Here is an 18,127-nt window from a genome sequence, read left to right as displayed (position 1 = left end):
TTAGAAGCTCAAGACAACTTTGACTACAACCTCAGTATTGGTATTGCCTTCAGGCTCGGGGTCTTATACAGTCTATTGTGATGCGTCGCGAGTTGGACTCGGCACGGTGTTGATGTAGGACCGTAGGATAATTGTCTACACGTCCAGACAGTTGAAGGTGCATGGAAAGAACTACCCTATCCATGATCTTGAGTTAGCTGCTATTGTTCATGCCTTGAAGATTTGGAGGCAATATTTGTACTGTGTCCCTTGTGAGATCTACACTGATCACCAGAGTTTGCAGCATCTGTTCAAGTCGAATGACCTTAATTTGCTTTAGAGGAGGTGGTTAGAGCTGCTTAAGGATTATGACATCACTATATTATACCACCCGAGGAAGGCCAATGTGGTAGCCGATGCTTTGAGTCGCCGGGCAGAAAGTTTGCGGAGTTTGGCTTATCTACTAGTAGCAAAGAGGCCTATGGCGATGGATGTTCAGGCCTTAGCTAACCAGTTTGTGAGGTTGGATATTTCGGATCCCAGTCGGGTCCTAGCTTGTGTGGTTTCTCGGTCTTCCTTGTTTGATTGTATCAGGGAACGTCAATATGATGACCCCCATTTGCTCGTCTTTAAGGACAAGGTTCTGCATAGTGACGCCAGAGATGTGGCCATTGGTGATGACATGGTATTGAGGATGCATGGTCGGATATGTGTGCCTAACGTTGATGGGCTTCAGGAGTTGATTCTAGAGGAGGCCCAAAGTTCACTGTATTCTATCCATCCGGGTGCCACAGAGATGTACTAGGATTTGAGGCAGCATTATTGGTGGAGGCGGATGAAGAAAGATATAGTTGGGTTTGTAGGTCGGTGCCTCAATTGTTAGTAGGTGAAGTATGAGCATCAGAGACCGGGTGCCTTGCTTATGCAGATAGAGATTCCAGAGTGGAAGTGGGAGCGGATCACCATGGATTTCGTAGTTGGACTCTCACGGACTTTGAGGAAGTTCGATGCTATTTGGGTGATTATAGATCGGCTGACCAAGTTCATGCACTTCATTACTGTGTGTACTACCTATTATTCAGAGCGGTTGGCTAAGATTTATATCCGAGAGATTGTTCGCCTGTATGGTATTCCAGTTTCCATCATTTTTGATAGAGGTACTTAGTTTACATCACAGTTCTGGGGAGCCGTACAGCATGAGTTGGGTACTCGGGTGGAACTGAGCACAACATTCCATCCTCAGACGGACGGACAGTCCGAGCGCACTCTTCAGATTCTTGAGAATATGCTCCGTGCATGTGTGGTGGAGTTTTGAGGTTCTTGGGATCAGTTCTTGCCACTTGCAGAGTTTGCCTACAACAACAGTTATCAGTCCAACATTCAAATGGCGCCGTATGAGGCTCTATATGGTAGGCGGTGTCAGTCCCCAGTAGGTTAGTTCGAGCCGGGCGAGGTTAGATTATTGGGCACAGACTTGGTTCAGGACGCTTTGGAGAAAGTTAAGGTGATTAAGGATAGACTTCGCTCCGCCTAGTCCAGATAGAAGAGTTATACGGACCGAAAGGTTCGCGATGTTTCATTTATGGTTGGAGAGCAGGTTTTGCTTCGGGTTTCGCCTATGAAGGGTGTTATGAGATTCGGAAAGAGGGGCAAGTTGAGCGTGTTGGGGAGTTTACTTATGAGCTTGCCTTACCTCCCAACTTAGTAGGAGTTCATCCAGTATTTCATGTTTCGATGCTCCGGAGGTATCACAGTGATTCGTTGCATGTGTTGGATTTCAGTTTAGGCCAGTTGGACAAGGATCTATCTTATGTTGAGGAGCTAGTGGCTATATTGGACAGGTAGGTTGGAAACCTGAGGTCAAAGAACATTGCATCAGTACAGGTTCAGTGGCGGGGTCAACGGGTCGAGGAGGTGACTTGGAAGACCGAGCAGGATATGTGCAGCCGTTATTCTCATCTTTTAACCACTTTAGGTATGTCTTTATGCTCGTTTGAGGATGAACGAATGCTTTAAGAGGGGCATGATGTAATGACCCGGCCGGTCATTTTGAGAGTTTACGCCCCGATCCCCTATTAACTGATTCCCCCGTGTCTTTTTCTGCTATTGTGATTTGCTGGGAGGGTTCATTTTGAGTTTCGGAGTGTTTTGGGACACTTAGTCCCTAAATGAGAGTTTAAGTCTTAGAATTTGGACCGTAGTCATAACACTATGAAGACGACTCAGGAATAGAATTCCTTCGATTTCGTTAGCTCTGTCTGGTGATTTCGGGCTTAGGGGCGTGTTTTAATTGTGTTTTGGAGGTCCGTAGCTTATTTAGGCTTGAAATGGTGAAAGTTGAATTCTTGGATTTTTGGGCCGATAGTGGTTTTTTTGATATCGGGGTTGAAATCTAATTTCGTAAGTCGAAATAGGCCCGTAGTGATGAATATGACTTGTGTGCAAAATTTGAGGTCAATTGGATATGGTTTGGTTGGTTTCGGCAGCGGTTGTAGAATTTTGGAATTTCATGTTTATTAGGTTGGATTGGAGGGTGATTTGAAGTTTTTGCGATGTTTGATGTGATTTGAGGGCTCAACTAAGTTCGTATGATATTTTAAGATTAGTTGGTATGTTTGGTTGAGTTCCCAGGGGCCTCGGGTGAGTTTCGGATGCTTAACGGATTTGAGTTGGACTTAGGCATTTTCTGAAGTTTGCTAAAACTAATATAATTGCACCTGCGGATGTGGGACTGTAGGTGCGGAGCCGTAGAAGCGACAAGGAAGCTGTAGATGCGGAATTGGTCTTGTGCATCAGGAACCGCAGGTGCGGCTGGGGGATCGCAGATGCGGAACCGCAGATGTGGCCTAGTGACCGCAGAAGGGGCCCTAGCCCGGATAAGTGACTTATGCACATGTGATGCTTTTTCCACAGGTGTGGGACCGTAAGTGCGGCCCTATGGGGGTAGATGCAAAAATCGCTAGTGTGATGACCCGACCGGTCGTCTTAAGAATTAACGCCCCGATCCCCTATTAACTGCTTTCCCCGAGTTTATTTCTGCTATTTTGATTTGCCGGAATATTCGGTTTTGAATTTCAGAGAGTTTTGGGACACTTAGTCCCTAAATGAGAGCTTAAATGTTGGAAAGTTGACCCTAGTTGGAACAGTGTGAAGACGACCTCGAAATGGAAATCCGATGGTCCGTTAGCTCCGTTAGGTGATTTTGGGCTTAGGGGCATGTTCGGATGGTATTTTGGAAGTCCGTAGCTAATTTAGGCTTGAAATGCCGAAAAGTTGAATTTTAAAGTTTCCAATTCGATAGTGAGATTTTGATCTGAGGGTCGGAATGGAATTCTGAAAGTTGGAGTAGCTCCGTGGTGTTGAATGTGACGTGTGTGCAAAAGTTCAGGTCATTCGGACGAAGTTTGATAGACTTTTTGATCGAAAGCATATTTTGAGAATTTTGGAGTTCTTAGGCTTAAATCCATGGTTAATTCGAGGTTTCGATATTGTTTTAGGTGTTTTGAGGATTGGTACAAGTTTGGATAGTGGTTTGTGACTTGTTGGTGCCTTTGGTTGAGGTCCCAGAGGCCTCGGGATGAATTCAGATAGTTGACAGAAGGATTTGGAGTTTGATGTTTGCGCATCAGTTGGTTTACTGTCATAACCACACCTGCGGTTTGGGTCCCGCAGTTGCGGAGCCGCAGAAGCGGCTGAGCAAGCGTAGATGCAGATTTGGCGAAGATCAACAGGTTCTGCATATACATGTAATTCACCGCAGAAGCGGTACCGCACCTGCTGCAGTGTAATTGCAGAAGTGGAAATTGGCCCTTTAATGAAAAGTCGCAGATGCGACCTTGGCTCCGCAGAAGCGGGACCGCAGATGCTGTCCCAGGGTCGCAAATGCGAAAATCGCTGGGCAGAACATATAAATTCTTGCCTTCATGAAATTTAGCCATTTTTCATCTTTTTCAAAACGGGAAGAAGCTTTGGGGCACTTTTCAAGAGGGATTTTTAGAGGAGTTCATTGGGGTAAGGTCTTTGGTCCCTAAAATTGTTATTGGAATGATTTTTATTAATTTAAGCATGAAAAATTAAGGAAAATCAATGGTAATTGTGGGTTAGGGCTTGACTAATTGGAGGCCTTTGAGTGATGATTTGAGGGATCATTTGAGGTCCGATTTTGATGCTTTTAGTATGACTGAACTCGTGAGAGTGTGAGGATTCTGGAAATATAAATTTTACCCGATTCTGAGATGTTGGCCCGAGGGGCGTTTTGGTTATTTTACTTAATTTTGCATTTTAGCTTAGAATTTAATTGTAGAATCAGTTCCTTGAAGTGTTATTTACATTATGCAATTGAATTGAATAGATTTGGGCCATTTGGAGTCGAGTACTCGTGGAAAGAGCGTAGTTTCGGGTTGATTTGAACTGGTTCAAGGTAACTGGCTTGTCAAACCTTGTGTTGGGGGACTTTCCCCTTATGATTGGTATTGTGATAGTTGAAATGCCTTGTACGTGAGATGACAAGTGAGTACTTGTGCTAATTGTTGAAAATCCGGTTTTCATTAAGTAACTTTAATTGTGCTTTCCCTCTCTATTTATTCTACTTGCACTTTTAAACCTGTTGTTAGTTAGAGAAGTATGTCTAATTGACTTAATTGCTTTATTTGCTTTAACTGCCTTATTTGTATTATGTGAAGCATGCTAGGTTAGAATTGTCTGTGTTACCTTGTTATGGAGTTGAGTTTATTTGAGTATTCCTTCTGCCATTGTTGTGTGTTTTACTTTGGGACTACGGGACAACATCCCGGGAGATCCCCTGTACGCATTTATGATTTGAGCTAAAGTGCGGGATACCGAGAGATCCCCAGCACGTATATTGAGGATACCAAGAGATCCCTATCATACATTGAGGATACCATGAGATCTTCGGGATGCAAAGAGATCCCTATCATACATTGAGGATACCGAGAGATCCTCGGGGTACTAGCATATATTGAGGATACCGAGAGATCCTCGGGGTACTAGCATATATTGAGGATACCGAGAGATCCTTGGGATACCAAGAGATCCCTAGCATATATTGAGGATACCAAGAGATCCCTATCATACATTGAGGATACCGAGAGATCCTCGGGGTACCAAGAGGTCCCTAGCTTATATTAAGGATACCGAGAGATCATCGGGATACCAAGAGATCCCTAGCATACATTGAGGATACCATGAGATCCTCGGGATACCAAGAGATCCCTAACATACATTGAGGATATCGAGAGATCCTCGGGATACTGAGAGATCCTCGGTTATTTTCCTGTAATTGTTTTGCCACTGTTTCAGTTATTAAATTCCTTGTTTTCCTGTATTAATTTTGTATTGTTAGCTTTCAACTGTACTGCTTATCTTATATTGTCATACCTTATATTTTTATTTTATTTCAGTAGGGCCCTGACCTTCCTCGTTACTACCTGAACGAGGTTAGGCTTGGCACTTACTGAATACCGCTGTGGTGTACTCATGCCTCTTCTACGTATATTCTTCATGTGCAGATCCAGGTACCGCTACTCAGGCCTACCATCCTTGAGGGAGGCGACTGTTTTAGAGACTTCGAGGTACATCTACCTCGTCCGCAGACCAAGGAGTCCCTTTCTATTCCTACTTTTAGTATTTAGCCCTATGTATTTTTCTGTTCTTATTAGACATTCCGAAGTTAGCGCTATGTAGTATTTTTCTTAGCTTGTGATTCGTGTGTTTTTGGGTCTTGGATATACGTATTGGTATTGAGAGTTAAACATGGTGTATGCCGAGCGGCACATTTAAACACTATTATTACTTTATTCCTGTTTTAAATTCTTTTACTTTCGCAAATTTTGGTTTTTCTTCCTCAATTTTAGCTTACCTACTCGTAGAGACTAGGTGCCGTCACGATGGTTCACGGAGGGCGAACCGGGGTTGTGACAAGTTGGTATCAGAGCTCTAGGTTCATATGAGTCATGGATCACAAGCCGGTTTATTAGAGTCTCGCTGATCGGTACAAATATGTCTGTACTTATCTACGAGAGGCTATATAACCGTTAGGAAAACTCCACTTCATTTGATTTCCCTATCGTGCAAGATTTTTTACATCACGAATCCTAAACCTCTATTTTCCATTCTCTCACAGATGGTGAGGACATGTGCTACCAGAGATGATCAGACACCCACGCCCCCTGCGAGAGCTATCAAAGTTTGGGGCTGGGGTAGAGGCCAAGGACGTGCATGCGGTACAGCTAGAGCACCGGCGTGGGATGCCACCGAGAAGCCACCAATAGTTCCAGCCAGAGCCCAAGCACCGGATGCGCTTACTGCTACTACTGCTCCAGCACTTTAGGAGACATTAGCATAGTTCCTGAGCATGTTTGGTACGTTAGTTCAGGTAGGGTTGAGTCAAGTTGTACCAACTACTTCACAAATCAGGGAATGGACCCAAACTTCCGCCACCCCCACTCTAGAGCAGCGAGTTCTCATTGGTCGGGTTCCAGGTGTCATAGCGACACAGCTTGTGGTCCCAGTTCAATAGGTGGTGAGGACCTCTCATTGAGTAGAGGACAGATGGGTGCAGGATAGAGAGGACAAACGAGGTTAGGAGAGAGAGTATAGGGAAGTGAGGAGACCTTGTAGACCGGAGAGACCCACTGGTCCTTATTTTGGAGGAAGAGTACAACATGGTAGAGGTTTTGTGGGTCAGCCAACTCAGTTTGCATCTCAGATTTCACATAGTGTTTCAGGGGTCTTGGAATACCCGTACTGCACAGTTCCCACTGCCACATCCTCCCAGAGCTTATTTTGAGTGTGGTGACACATGCCATATGGTGAGGGATTGCCCTAGACTTGGGAGGAGTGCGCCTCCACAGACTTCTCAGCCATAGCGCCCCCCGCAGAGTTCTTAGGCTATGGTTACAACTCCAGTGGCTACCCCACCTACTCAACCAGCCAGAGGTGGAGGTAGGGAGGTAGAGGTCGCCCTAGAGGGGGAGGCCAGTCCCGATACTATGCCCTTCCTGCCCGTATCGAAGCTGTCGCCTTCGATTCTATCATCACAGGTATTGTCCTGGTTTGTTATGGAGATGCATCGGTTTTATTCGATCTAGGCTCCGCCTATACTTATGTGTGTTCTTATTTTGCTCTACATTTGGGTATACCTGGGATTTTTTTTGAGTTCCCCTGTTTATGTTTCTACTCCTGTGGGAGATTCTCTTGTTGTGGACCGTATTTATCGGTTATGTTAGGTTGCTCTTAGTGGTTTTGAGACCAGAGCCAATTTATTATTGCTCAGCATGGTAGATTTTGATATTATCTTGGGCATAGACTGGTTTTCATCCCATTATGCTATTCTTGATTGTCACGCCAAAACCATGACGCTGACTATGCCAGGTGTACCGCGTGTTGAGTGGAGGGGTACTTTAGATCACACTCCTAGTAGAGTTATTTCTTTTCTTAAATCTCAGCGTATGGTTGAGAAGGGGTGTCATGCGTATTTAGCATATGTGAGAGATGTTAGTATTGATACCCCTTCGGTTGATTCAGTTCTAGTAGTACGGGATTTTCTTGATGTGTTTATAGCTGATCTTCCAAGCATATCGCTTGATAGAGATATTGATTTTGACATTGATCTGTTGCCGGGCACTCAACCCATATCTATTCCTCCATATCGTATGGCTCCTCCTGAGTTGAAGGAGTTGAAGGATCAATTATACGAATTGCTTGATAAGGGTTTATTCGGCCCATTGTATCACCTTGGGGTGCTCCTATCTTGTTTGTGAAGATAAAGGATGGTTCTATGCGTATGTGTATTGATTATCACCAATTAAACAAGGTTACAATGAAGAACCGTTATCCTTTGCCTCGTATTGATGATCTGTTTGACCAGTTTCAGGGCGCACAAGTGTTTTCTAAGAATGATTTGCGCTCAGGTTACCATCAGTTGAAGATTCGAGAGCTAGATATCCCAAAGACTGCTTTTAGTACTTGGTATGGTCATTACGAGTTCCTTGTCATGTTATTTGGGCTGACTAATGCCCTAGTAGCTTTTATGCACTTGATGCACAGTGTGTTCCGACCGTATCTTGAATCGTTCGTCATTGTCTTTATTGATGATATTATGGTGTATTCCCGGAGTCGAGACGATCATGAGCAACACCTGAGGACTGTGCTTCAGACTCTGAGAGAGAAGAAGTTATATGCTAAGTTCTCGAAATGTGAGTTTTGGTTGGATTCAGTGGCATTCTTAGGCCACGTGGTATTGAGTTAGGGTATTCAGGTGGATCCGAAAAAGATAGATGCCTTGAAAAGTTGGCCTAGACCATCCTTAGCTACAGAGATCCGTAGTTTCCTTGGATTGGCGGGTTACTACTGTCATTTTGTTGAGGGGTTTTCATCGATTGCAGGCCCTATGACCAGACTGGCCCAGAAGGGTGCTCCGTTCCAGTGGACGAAGGAGTGTGAGGCGAGCTTTCAGAAGCTCAAGATAGCTTTGACTACATCCCCAATTTTGATATTGGCTACAGGGTCGGGGTCTTATACGGCCTATTGTGATGCCTCGAGGATTGTCCTCAGAGCGGTGTTGATACAGGATGGTAGGGTGATTGCCTACGTGTCCAGATAATTGAAGATACATGAGAAGAATTACCCTGTTCATGACCCTGAGTTAGCTGCCAATGTTCACGCCCTAAAGATCTGGTTCCATTATTTATACGGTGTGCCTTGTGAGATTTATACTAACCATCAGATCTTGTAGCACCTGTTCAAGTAAAAGGATCTAAATTTGCGCCAGAGGAGGTGGTTAGAGTTGCTGAAAGACTATGATATCACTATTTTGTATCACCCGGGCAAGGCCAATATGGTGGCCGATGCTTTGAGTCGTTGGGCAGAAAGTTTGAAGAGTTTGGCTTATTTACCAGCATCGGAGAGGCCTATGGCGATAGATTTTCAGGCCTTAGCCAGCCAGTTTGTGAGATTGGATCTTTCGGAGCCCAGTCGGATTCTAGCTTGCGTGGTTTTTCGCTCTTACTTATTTGATCGTATCAAAGAGTGGCAGTATGATGACCCTCATTTGCTTGTCCTCAAGGATAAGGTTCAGCACGGTGATGCCAAAGATGTGACTATTGGTGATGATGGGGTATTGAGGATGCAAGGTCGGATTTGTGTACCTAATATTGATGAACTTCGAGAATTAATTCTAGAGGAGGCCCATAGCTCGCGGTATTCCATTCATTCGGGTGCCACAAAGATGTATCAGGATTTGAGGCAACACTACTGGTGGAAATGGATGAAGAATGATATAGTTGGATTTGTAGCTCGGTGCCTCAAATGTCAGCAGGTGAAGTATGAGCATCAGAGACAGCGGTTGCTTCAGCAGATAGAGATTCCAGAGTGGAAGTGGGAGTAGATCACCATGGACTTTGTAGTTGGGCTCCCATGGACCTTGAGAAAGTTCAATTCTCTTTGGGTGATTGTGGATCGGCTGACCAAGTCCGCTCACTTTATTCTTGTGTGTACTACTTATTCCTCGAAGCGGTTGGCGGAGATCTATATCCGGGAGATTATTCGTCGACATGGTATTCCAATTTCCATCATTTTAGATAGAGGTACTCAGTTCACATCACGATTCTAGAGATCCGTTCAGCATGAGTTGGGTACTCGAGTGGAGTTGAGTACAACATTTCACCCTTAGACGGATGGACAGTCCGAGCGCACTATTCAGATTCTTGAGGATATGCTCCGTGCGCGTGTGATCGAGTTTGGAGGGTCTTGGGATCAGTTCTTGCCATTGGCAGAGTTTGCTTACCACAACAACTATCTGTCCAACATTTAGATGGTACCGTATGAGGCTTTATATGGTAGACGGTATAGATCCTCATTGGGTTGGTTTGAGCCAGTGAGGCCAGATTATTGGGCACTGACTTAGTTTAGGATGCTTTAGAGAAGGTTAAGGTCATTTAGGATAGACTCCGTACAGCCTAGTCCAGACAGAATAGTTACGCAAATCGGAAGGTTCGTGATGTTTCCTATATGGTTGGAGAGTGGGTTCTGCTTTGGGTTTCGCCTATGAAGGGCATTATGAGATTCGGGAAGAAAGGAAAGTTAAGTCCGAGATTTATTGGCCTATTTGAGATATTGAGGCGTGATGGGGAGGTTGCTTATGAACTTGCCTGTTACACCCCAAGTTTTCATACGTAAGAGTACGTCGTAAGTCATTGATGTAAGCTCGGAAATTAGATTTTATTTGGAATCAAATAAAGTAAGTTAATCATGTTACCTTGGAGGTTACAAATATTTAAGATCATGAATAACGACTACCAAGAGGGTTGGAAATCTTAGAAGCTAAACCAATTGAAGAAAATAAGTTTCGTCGAAAGTCGACAAGTTTCGAATGTTATAACATGTACTTTGGGGTGAGACTAGGGTTATTAACATGATAAGGAGGTTATTATATGAGTTATTTTAGTCGTATGATATTCATTTTCTACATTTTGAAGGCAAGCAAGTTGTGGAACAAGAGTTGGCAAAGGTCATCACAAGTTACATTCATAAATTTGCTGAAATTTAGGTCAAATGTATCTGAGAATTTCTCCAAATATACTTGGAATCATGGGGTGTTCTACCTACCAAATTGAATATCTACGAGTCTAGTTTCTAACTCATTAAACCGTTCATCAATACAAAATCGGAGTAGAGAGATATTCGCGTTTTCGCGAGACCGCGCAAGCAGCTCCCAATGGGACCCACTTAGGCGGTGGTTGACCTACTTCAATTTATAAACGATTTGGACGCCTATTTTTGCTCATTTTTCAACTAAAATTTGTCTCCAAACTTCTCCTAACCCTCCTAAACATATACCACAAGGGTTTGAAGTGATTCCAAAGTGATTACACCATATTTCAACATCAAAACTTAGTTCTAGTGAAGAACAACACCTCTTTGAGGTTGTGTTGTCATTGAGGATTGTTGTGGGCTGTATTTGGATGAAATTCCAAGTTGTTGCTGCTGTCTAAGGTGAGTATAACAGCCTACATAGTTTCTTGGAAGGGATTAAGGACTCAACGGGTTTAAGGTATGTTAAGGCACTTTCTTCTTTCTTTTGGCATGATCTAAAATGAAATGAACATAAACGATACGCTATTTCATAATGACTCTACTCCTAGCAACTAAGGTTGTCCATGTTGTTCTTTCCTTATAAAATTATTCTAAACAAGTGTGTATGATCCTTAAATCCTACTAAGGTTCATATTGATGGTAGGGATGTCCATAATGTTCTTAAGTCACTCCAAAAGGTTTAGAAGATGATTCCATGAGTCTAGCATGCATTATATATAGTATCTATTTTACTCTACCGAGCCGCGCTATAGTCGGCCGGGTACGGCACCTATTGTGCAACCACTGATCAGTTGGGTTTACCGAGCTCCACGTGGCCGGGTACGATTCTACCGAACCTTATGATGGTCGGGTACGCTTTTACCGAGTCCTCTTTGAGGCCGGGTACGATATGATATCAGTAGCCCCCAGAGGCACTCAAATGTTACAGGTTGTATCTCCTCTATCTCTCTTTTTACATTATTGTTCTTATGTATGCTTTCCTGCCTAACATACTCGGTACTTTATTCATACTGATGTCCCTTTTGCCTGGGGACGCTGCATTTCATGCCCGCAGGTCCCGATTGATAGGTTGACAGTCCTCCTAGTAGGGTATCAGCTCAGCGAAGGTGTTGGTGCACTCCACTTGCTCCGGAGTTGCCTATTTGGTCAGTATACTTTGGATATGTATTGATTGGTATGGCGGGACCCTGTCCCGACCTTTATGATTTGATGTACTCTTAGAGGCTTGTAGACAGATGTCAGGTGTATGGATAATTGTATGGCCTTGTCGGCCTATGTTTCGAGTTTACTAATGGTCATGTCGGCCTTATAGGCCCGTATGTCACATATATTAGTTTGTATATCATGTTGGGTCTTCATATGTTGAGTATTCCCTTATGTTTTATTCTTGTTATCTTATGACGGGTTTTCTGGCTCATTTACTCATGATAACATGATAAGAAATATATGTTACGTTGGTACTCGGTTGAGTAAGGCACTGGGTGCCCGTCGCGGCCCTTCGGTTTGGGTCGTGACATTGCCTTACCTCCCAGCTTGGCCGGAGTTCATCCGGTATTTCATGTTTCAATGCTCTAGAGGTATCATGGTGATTCATCGCACGTATTGGATATCAGTTCCAGTGGCAATAATGGATAGGTAGGTTAGAAAGTCGAGGTCAAATAACATTGCATCCGTAAAGGTTCAGTGGCGGGGCCAGCCGATCGAGGAGGCGACTTAGGAGATCGAGCAGGATATGTGCAGCAGTTACCCTCATCTTTTTAGTAATTCAAGTATATCTCTATGCTCGTTCGAGGATGAATGCATGTTTAAGTGTAGGAGGATGTGATGACCCGGCCGGTCGTCTTAAGAATTAATGCCCTGATCCCCTATTAACTGTTTTCCCCGAGTTTATTTCTGCTATTTTCATTTGCTAGGATGTTTGGTTTTGAATTTCGGAGAGTTTTGGGACACTTAGTCCCTAAATGAGAGAGTGTTGGAAAGTTGACCGTAGTTGGAACAGTGTGAAGACGGCCTCGAAATGGAAATCCGATGGTCCGTTAGCTCCGTTAGGTGATTTCGGGCTTAGGGGCGTGTTCGGATGGTGTTTTAGAAGTCCATAGCTAATTTAGGCTTGAAATACCGAAAAGTCAAATTTTGAAGTTTCCAATTCGATAGTGAGATTTTGGTCTGAGGGTCGGAATGGAATTCCGAAAGTTGGAGTAGCTCCGTGGTGTTGAATGTGACGTGTGTGCAAAAGTTCAGGTCATTCGGATTAGGTTTGATAGACTTTTTGATCGAAAGCGTATTTTGAGAATTTTGGAGTTCTTAGGCTTAAATCCATGGTTAATTCGAGGTTTCGATGTTGTTTTAGGTGTTTTAAGGATTGGTACAAGTTTGGATAGTGGTTTGTGACTTGTTGGTGCCTTTGGTTGAGGTCCCGGAGGACTCGGGATGAATTTGGATGATTGACAGACGGATTTGGAGTTTGAAGTTTGCTGCAACAACTGGTTTACTGTCATAACCGCACCTGCGGTTTGGGTCCCACAGGTGCGGTGGCACAGAAGTGGTGGAGCAAGTGCATATGCGGATTTGGGGAAGATCAGCAGGTTCCACAGATGCGGATAATTCACCGCAGAAGCAGTACCGCACCTGCGGTAGTGTAACTGCAGAAGCATAAATTGGCCCTTTAATGAAAAGTCACAGATGCGACCTTGGCTCCGCAGATGCGGGACCGCAGATGCGGTCCCAGGGCCGCAAATGCGTAAATCACTCGGCAGAACATATAAATTCTTGCCTTCGCGAAATTTATCCATTTTTCATCTTTTTCAAAACGGGAAGAAGCTTGGGGAGCACTTTTCAAGAGGGATTTTCAGAGGAGTTCATTGGGGTAAGGTCTTTGGTCCCTAAACTCGTTGTTGGAATGATTTTTATCAATTTAAGCATGAAAAATTAAGGAAATCAGTGGTAATTGGGGGTTAGGGCTTGACTAATTGGAGGCATTTGAGTGATGATTTGAGGTCCGATTTTGATGCTTTTGGTATGACTGAACTCGTGAGAGTGTGAGGATTCTGGAAATATAAATTTTACCCGATTTTGAGACATGGGCTCGAGGGGTGTTTTGGTTATTTTACCTAATTTCGCGTATTATCTTAGAATATAATTGTAGAATCAATTACTTGAAGTGTTATTTACATTATGTAATTGAATTGAATAGATTTGGGGCATTTGGAGTCGAGTACTCGTGGCAAGAGCGTGGTTTCGGGTTGATTTGAGCTGATTTAAGGTAAGTGGCTTGTCTAACCTTGTGTGGGGGACTTTCTCCTTACGATTGGTATTGTGATAATTGAAATGCCTTGTACGTGAGGTGACGAGTGCGTACTTGTGCTAATTGTTGAAAATCCGGTTTTCATTAAGTAACTTTAATTGTGCTTTCCCTCTCTATTTATTCTACTTGCACTTTTAAACCTGCTATTAGTTAGAGAAGCATGTTTAATTGACTTAATTGCTTTATTTGCTTTAACTGCCTTATTTGTATTATGTGAAACATGCTAGGTTAGAATTGTATTTGTGTTACCTTGTTATGGACTTGAGTTTATTTGAGTATTCCTTGTGCCGTTGTTGTGTGTTTTACTTTGGGACTACGGGACGGCATCCCGGGAGATCCCCTGTACGCATTTACGATTTGAGCTGAAGTGCGGGATACCGAGAGATCCCCAGCACGTATATTGAGGATACCAAGAGATCCTTGGGATACAAGAGATCCCTATCATACATTGAGGATACCAAAAGATCCTCGGGATACCAGAGATCCCTAGCATATATTGAGGATACCGAGAGATCCTTGGGATACCAAGAGATCCCTATCATACATTGAGGATATCGAGATATCCTCGGGGTACCAAGAGATCCCTAGCATATATTGAGGATACCGTGAGATCCTCGGGATACCAAGAGATCCCTATTATACATTGAGGATACCAAGAGATCCTTGGGGTACCAAGAGGTCCCTAGCATACATTGAGGATACCCCCGAGAGATCCTCGGGATTCCAAGAGATCCCTAGCATACATTGAGGATATCTAGAGATACCCGGTTATTTCGTTGTGATTGTTTTGCCTCTGTTTCAGTTATTAAATTCCTTGTTTTCCTGTATTAATTTCGTATTGTTAGCTTTGAACTGTACTGCTTATCTTATACTGTCATACCTTATATTTTTATTTTATCTCAGTAGGGCCCTGATACTCCTTGTCACTACCCGACCAAGGTTAGGCTGGGCACTTACTGAGTACCTCTGTGGTGTACTCATGCCCCTTCTGCACATGTTCTTCATGAGCAGATCCAGGTACCGCTACTCAGGCCTACCATCCTTGAGGGAGGCAACTGTTTTAGAGACTTCGAGGTACATCTGCCGCGTCTACAGACCGAGAAGTCCCTTTCTATTCCTGCTTTTAGTATTTAGCCCTTATGTATTTTTCTATTCTTATTAGACATTCCGGAGTTAGAGCTATGTAGTATTTTTCTTAGCTTGTGATTCGTGGGTTTCCGGGTCTTGGATTTACGTATTGGTATTGAGAGTTAAACATGGTGTATGCCGAGCGGCACATTTAAACACTATTATTACTTTATTCCTGTTTTAAATTGTTTTACTTCCGCAAATTTTGGTTTTTCTTCCGCAATTTAGGCTTACCTAGTCGTAAAGACTAGTGCCATCATGATGGTTCATGGAGGGCGAATCGGGGTCGTGATAGCTAGGCAGAAAAGATGATTTTGAGGGTTTGAAATTTCATAACACCAAATTCGATTTTTAGCTCGGGACAAAGGCGATTTTGTGAGGATTTTGAAGAGGAAGACAGTGGGTAAAGATTACTAACCCTATTTCATTTATATTTCATCAATCTATAGTAATTTCCCCCATCTAATCAAGGGACTTGAGTGGAAAAATGAGAATTTAGGTTTTGATCGGGTTTTAGGCGTCAAAATTGAATATTTTTTGGACGAGTGATCTCGTGAGTGAATGGGTGTTCTAAATTGGTAACTTTTACCAGATTCCGAGACGTGCCCCAAGGAAGATTTTTGGGCATTTTTTTATTTTCTTGCCTTAGCTTCGATTTCATTAGTTAAATTAGTTTTTTTGTAGTTATATTTACGTTATGTAATTTATTTGATTAGATTTGGGCCACTCAGAGTTGGATACTCGTGGCAGGAGCGTGATTTCAGATTGATTTGAGCTTGGTTCGAGGTAAGTGTCTTGCCTAACCTTGTGTGGGGGAGCTCCCCTTAGGATTTTGGTATTGTTTGATATATGAGTGCGGTGTACGTGAGGTGAAGATTGCGTACACAAGCTATTTCTTTGTAAAACTCCGTTTTTTCACTAAGTCTTAACTTTTCTTTCTTTATTGAACTACATTAGCATATGATATTACCTTGATTAGGATAGAAAAGCATGTTTACGTGTTAAATTGCCTAATTGAACTTTATACAACATGTTCTAATGAAATTTTCCTTTTTTCCTTAAATGCAAACTTAGTTTAAACTGCAAATTCCTTGATATAAGTGTTGTTTGTATTGATTGAGTTGCATATTTACTTTAGGTGTACGGAACGTATTTTGGGAGATCCTCATGTACTGCATATTTACTTTGGGACTACGAATCGGTATTCTGGGAGATTCCCCAACACTGCATATTTACTTCTGGACTACCGAACGGTATTCCGGGATATCTCCCCTGCATATTTACGTTTGAGACTACGGGACAGTATCCCGGGGGATCCCCTATTGCTATTGCTATGTTTTGAGTTGTAGTTCTTCTGTGCTTATTTCCTGTTTAAAACTTTAGTATTTGTTTTTTACTGCGACATTTATTTTGTTAAATTTTATCATATTACAACTAGTAGGGCCCTGAACTGATCTCGTTACTACTTGATCGAGGTTAGGCTTGACACTTACTAGGTACCATGTTATGTACTCATGCCCTTTCCTACACATGTTTTTCGTGTGCAGATCCAGGTACCTCTTCTCAGCCATACTTCTAGTGAGGCAAGGCGATCTCAAAGACTTCGAGGTATATTTACCGTGTCCGCAAACCTAGAAGTCCCTCCCTATTCCTCTTTCAGTTATAGACTTCCTGTATTTTCTTCGTTGATAGACTTCTGGAGTTAGAAACACTATGTACTTCTACAACTTGCGATTCATGAGATTTCGGGTCTTGGGAGTGCTTATGTTCAGTTCGAGAGTGTTTTATTGCATATGCCGAGCGGCATTTTAAAACTCCTTTATTATATTTACCTATTAAATTGTTAGATTTCATATTTTTGTTTCATTTCCGCAAATTGTTAGGCTTACCAAGTCGTATAGACTAGGTGCTGTCACGATAGTTCACGGAAGGAGAACTTGGGTAGTGACACCTGCAGAGAATGTGCCTATCCGAATTGATGCCCCGGCAGGACCATTTACTAGCATGAGAGCTAGTGAACCCAAAGCACGCTAGAAGCGTGGTAGGCCTTTGGGTTCTAAGGGTCAAAATCCTAGAAAAAGAAAATCGACAAATGATTAAAATAATAATATGAAGGGATCTCCTGAAGAGACCCAAGATCTGATTAGTTCTGAGACTCCTGAAGAAATCAATGAACCCGAGACTCAAGTGAGAGAGGAACTTTTAATAAGTTCTACTGGTGATAAGATTAATTTAAATAGATCTGAAATAGTGGTGGATAAAATTTTTGCATATAATATTGCACTAAACATTATGCAATATAGTGAGGATCTTGAACCTCGATCTGTCAAACAATTTCGACGAAGATCTGATTGGCCAAAATGGCAAGAGGAAATTTAATCGGAATTGAAGTCACTTGCTAAAAAAGAGGTGTTTGGACCAGTAGTCCAAACATCTGCTAGTATAAAGCCAGTTGGTCATAAATGGGTTTTTGTGCGAAAAAAGAATGATAAAAATGAAGTTGAAAGATACAAGGGTCGCCTTATCGCACAAGGATTCTCACAATGACCTGGAGTCGATTATAAAGAAACATATTCACACGTTATGGATTCCATAACATTTCGATATCTCATCAGTTTAGCCTTACGTGAAAGGCTTGAAATACATCTAATGGATGTGGTTATAGCTTATTTGTACGGGTCACTTGATAATAAAATTTACATGAAAATCCTTGAAGGACTTAAAATGCCTGAAGCATATTCAAAATCTCGAAAAATGTATTCAATCATATTACAAAGATTTTTGTACGGTTTAAAGCAATATGGGCGCATGTTGTATAATTGCCTCAGTGAATATTTGCTGAGAGAGGGTTACATAAATGAGTTATTTGTCCATGTATTTTTATAAAGAAAATGGCATCAGAATTTGTTATACTTGTTGTTTATGTTGATGACATAGATCTTGTTGGAACTCTAGTAGAGCTCCACATGGTAATTGAATATCTTAAGAAAGAATTTGAGATGAAAGTTCTTGGAAAGACAAAACTTTGTCTTGGTCTGCAAATTGAACATTTAGCATACGGGATCTTTATCCATCAATCTTCCTATATATAAAGGGTCTTAA

At 42.5% G+C, this 18,127-nt stretch overlaps 1 protein-coding gene across 1 annotated transcript; it reads left to right on the top strand.

Annotated features, from left to right (window-relative positions):
• Positions 1-8,836: 8,836 nt before the first annotated feature.
• On the top strand, positions 8,837-17,404 carry LOC138889419 (uncharacterized). Its single transcript, XM_070172725.1, has 2 exons — positions 8,837-9,316; positions 17,141-17,404. Exons 1-2 carry the CDS (start codon positions 8,837-8,839, stop codon positions 17,402-17,404), a joined length of 744 nt encoding a protein of 247 aa, XP_070028826.1.
• Positions 17,405-18,127: the final 723 nt, after the last annotated feature.

Source organism: Nicotiana sylvestris, chromosome 4 (assembly GCF_000393655.2).
Source record: "Nicotiana sylvestris chromosome 4, ASM39365v2, whole genome shotgun sequence".
Lineage (NCBI taxonomy): Eukaryota > Viridiplantae > Streptophyta > Magnoliopsida > Solanales > Solanaceae > Nicotiana > Nicotiana sylvestris.
This window is presented reverse-complemented; position numbering and strand designations above follow the sequence as displayed.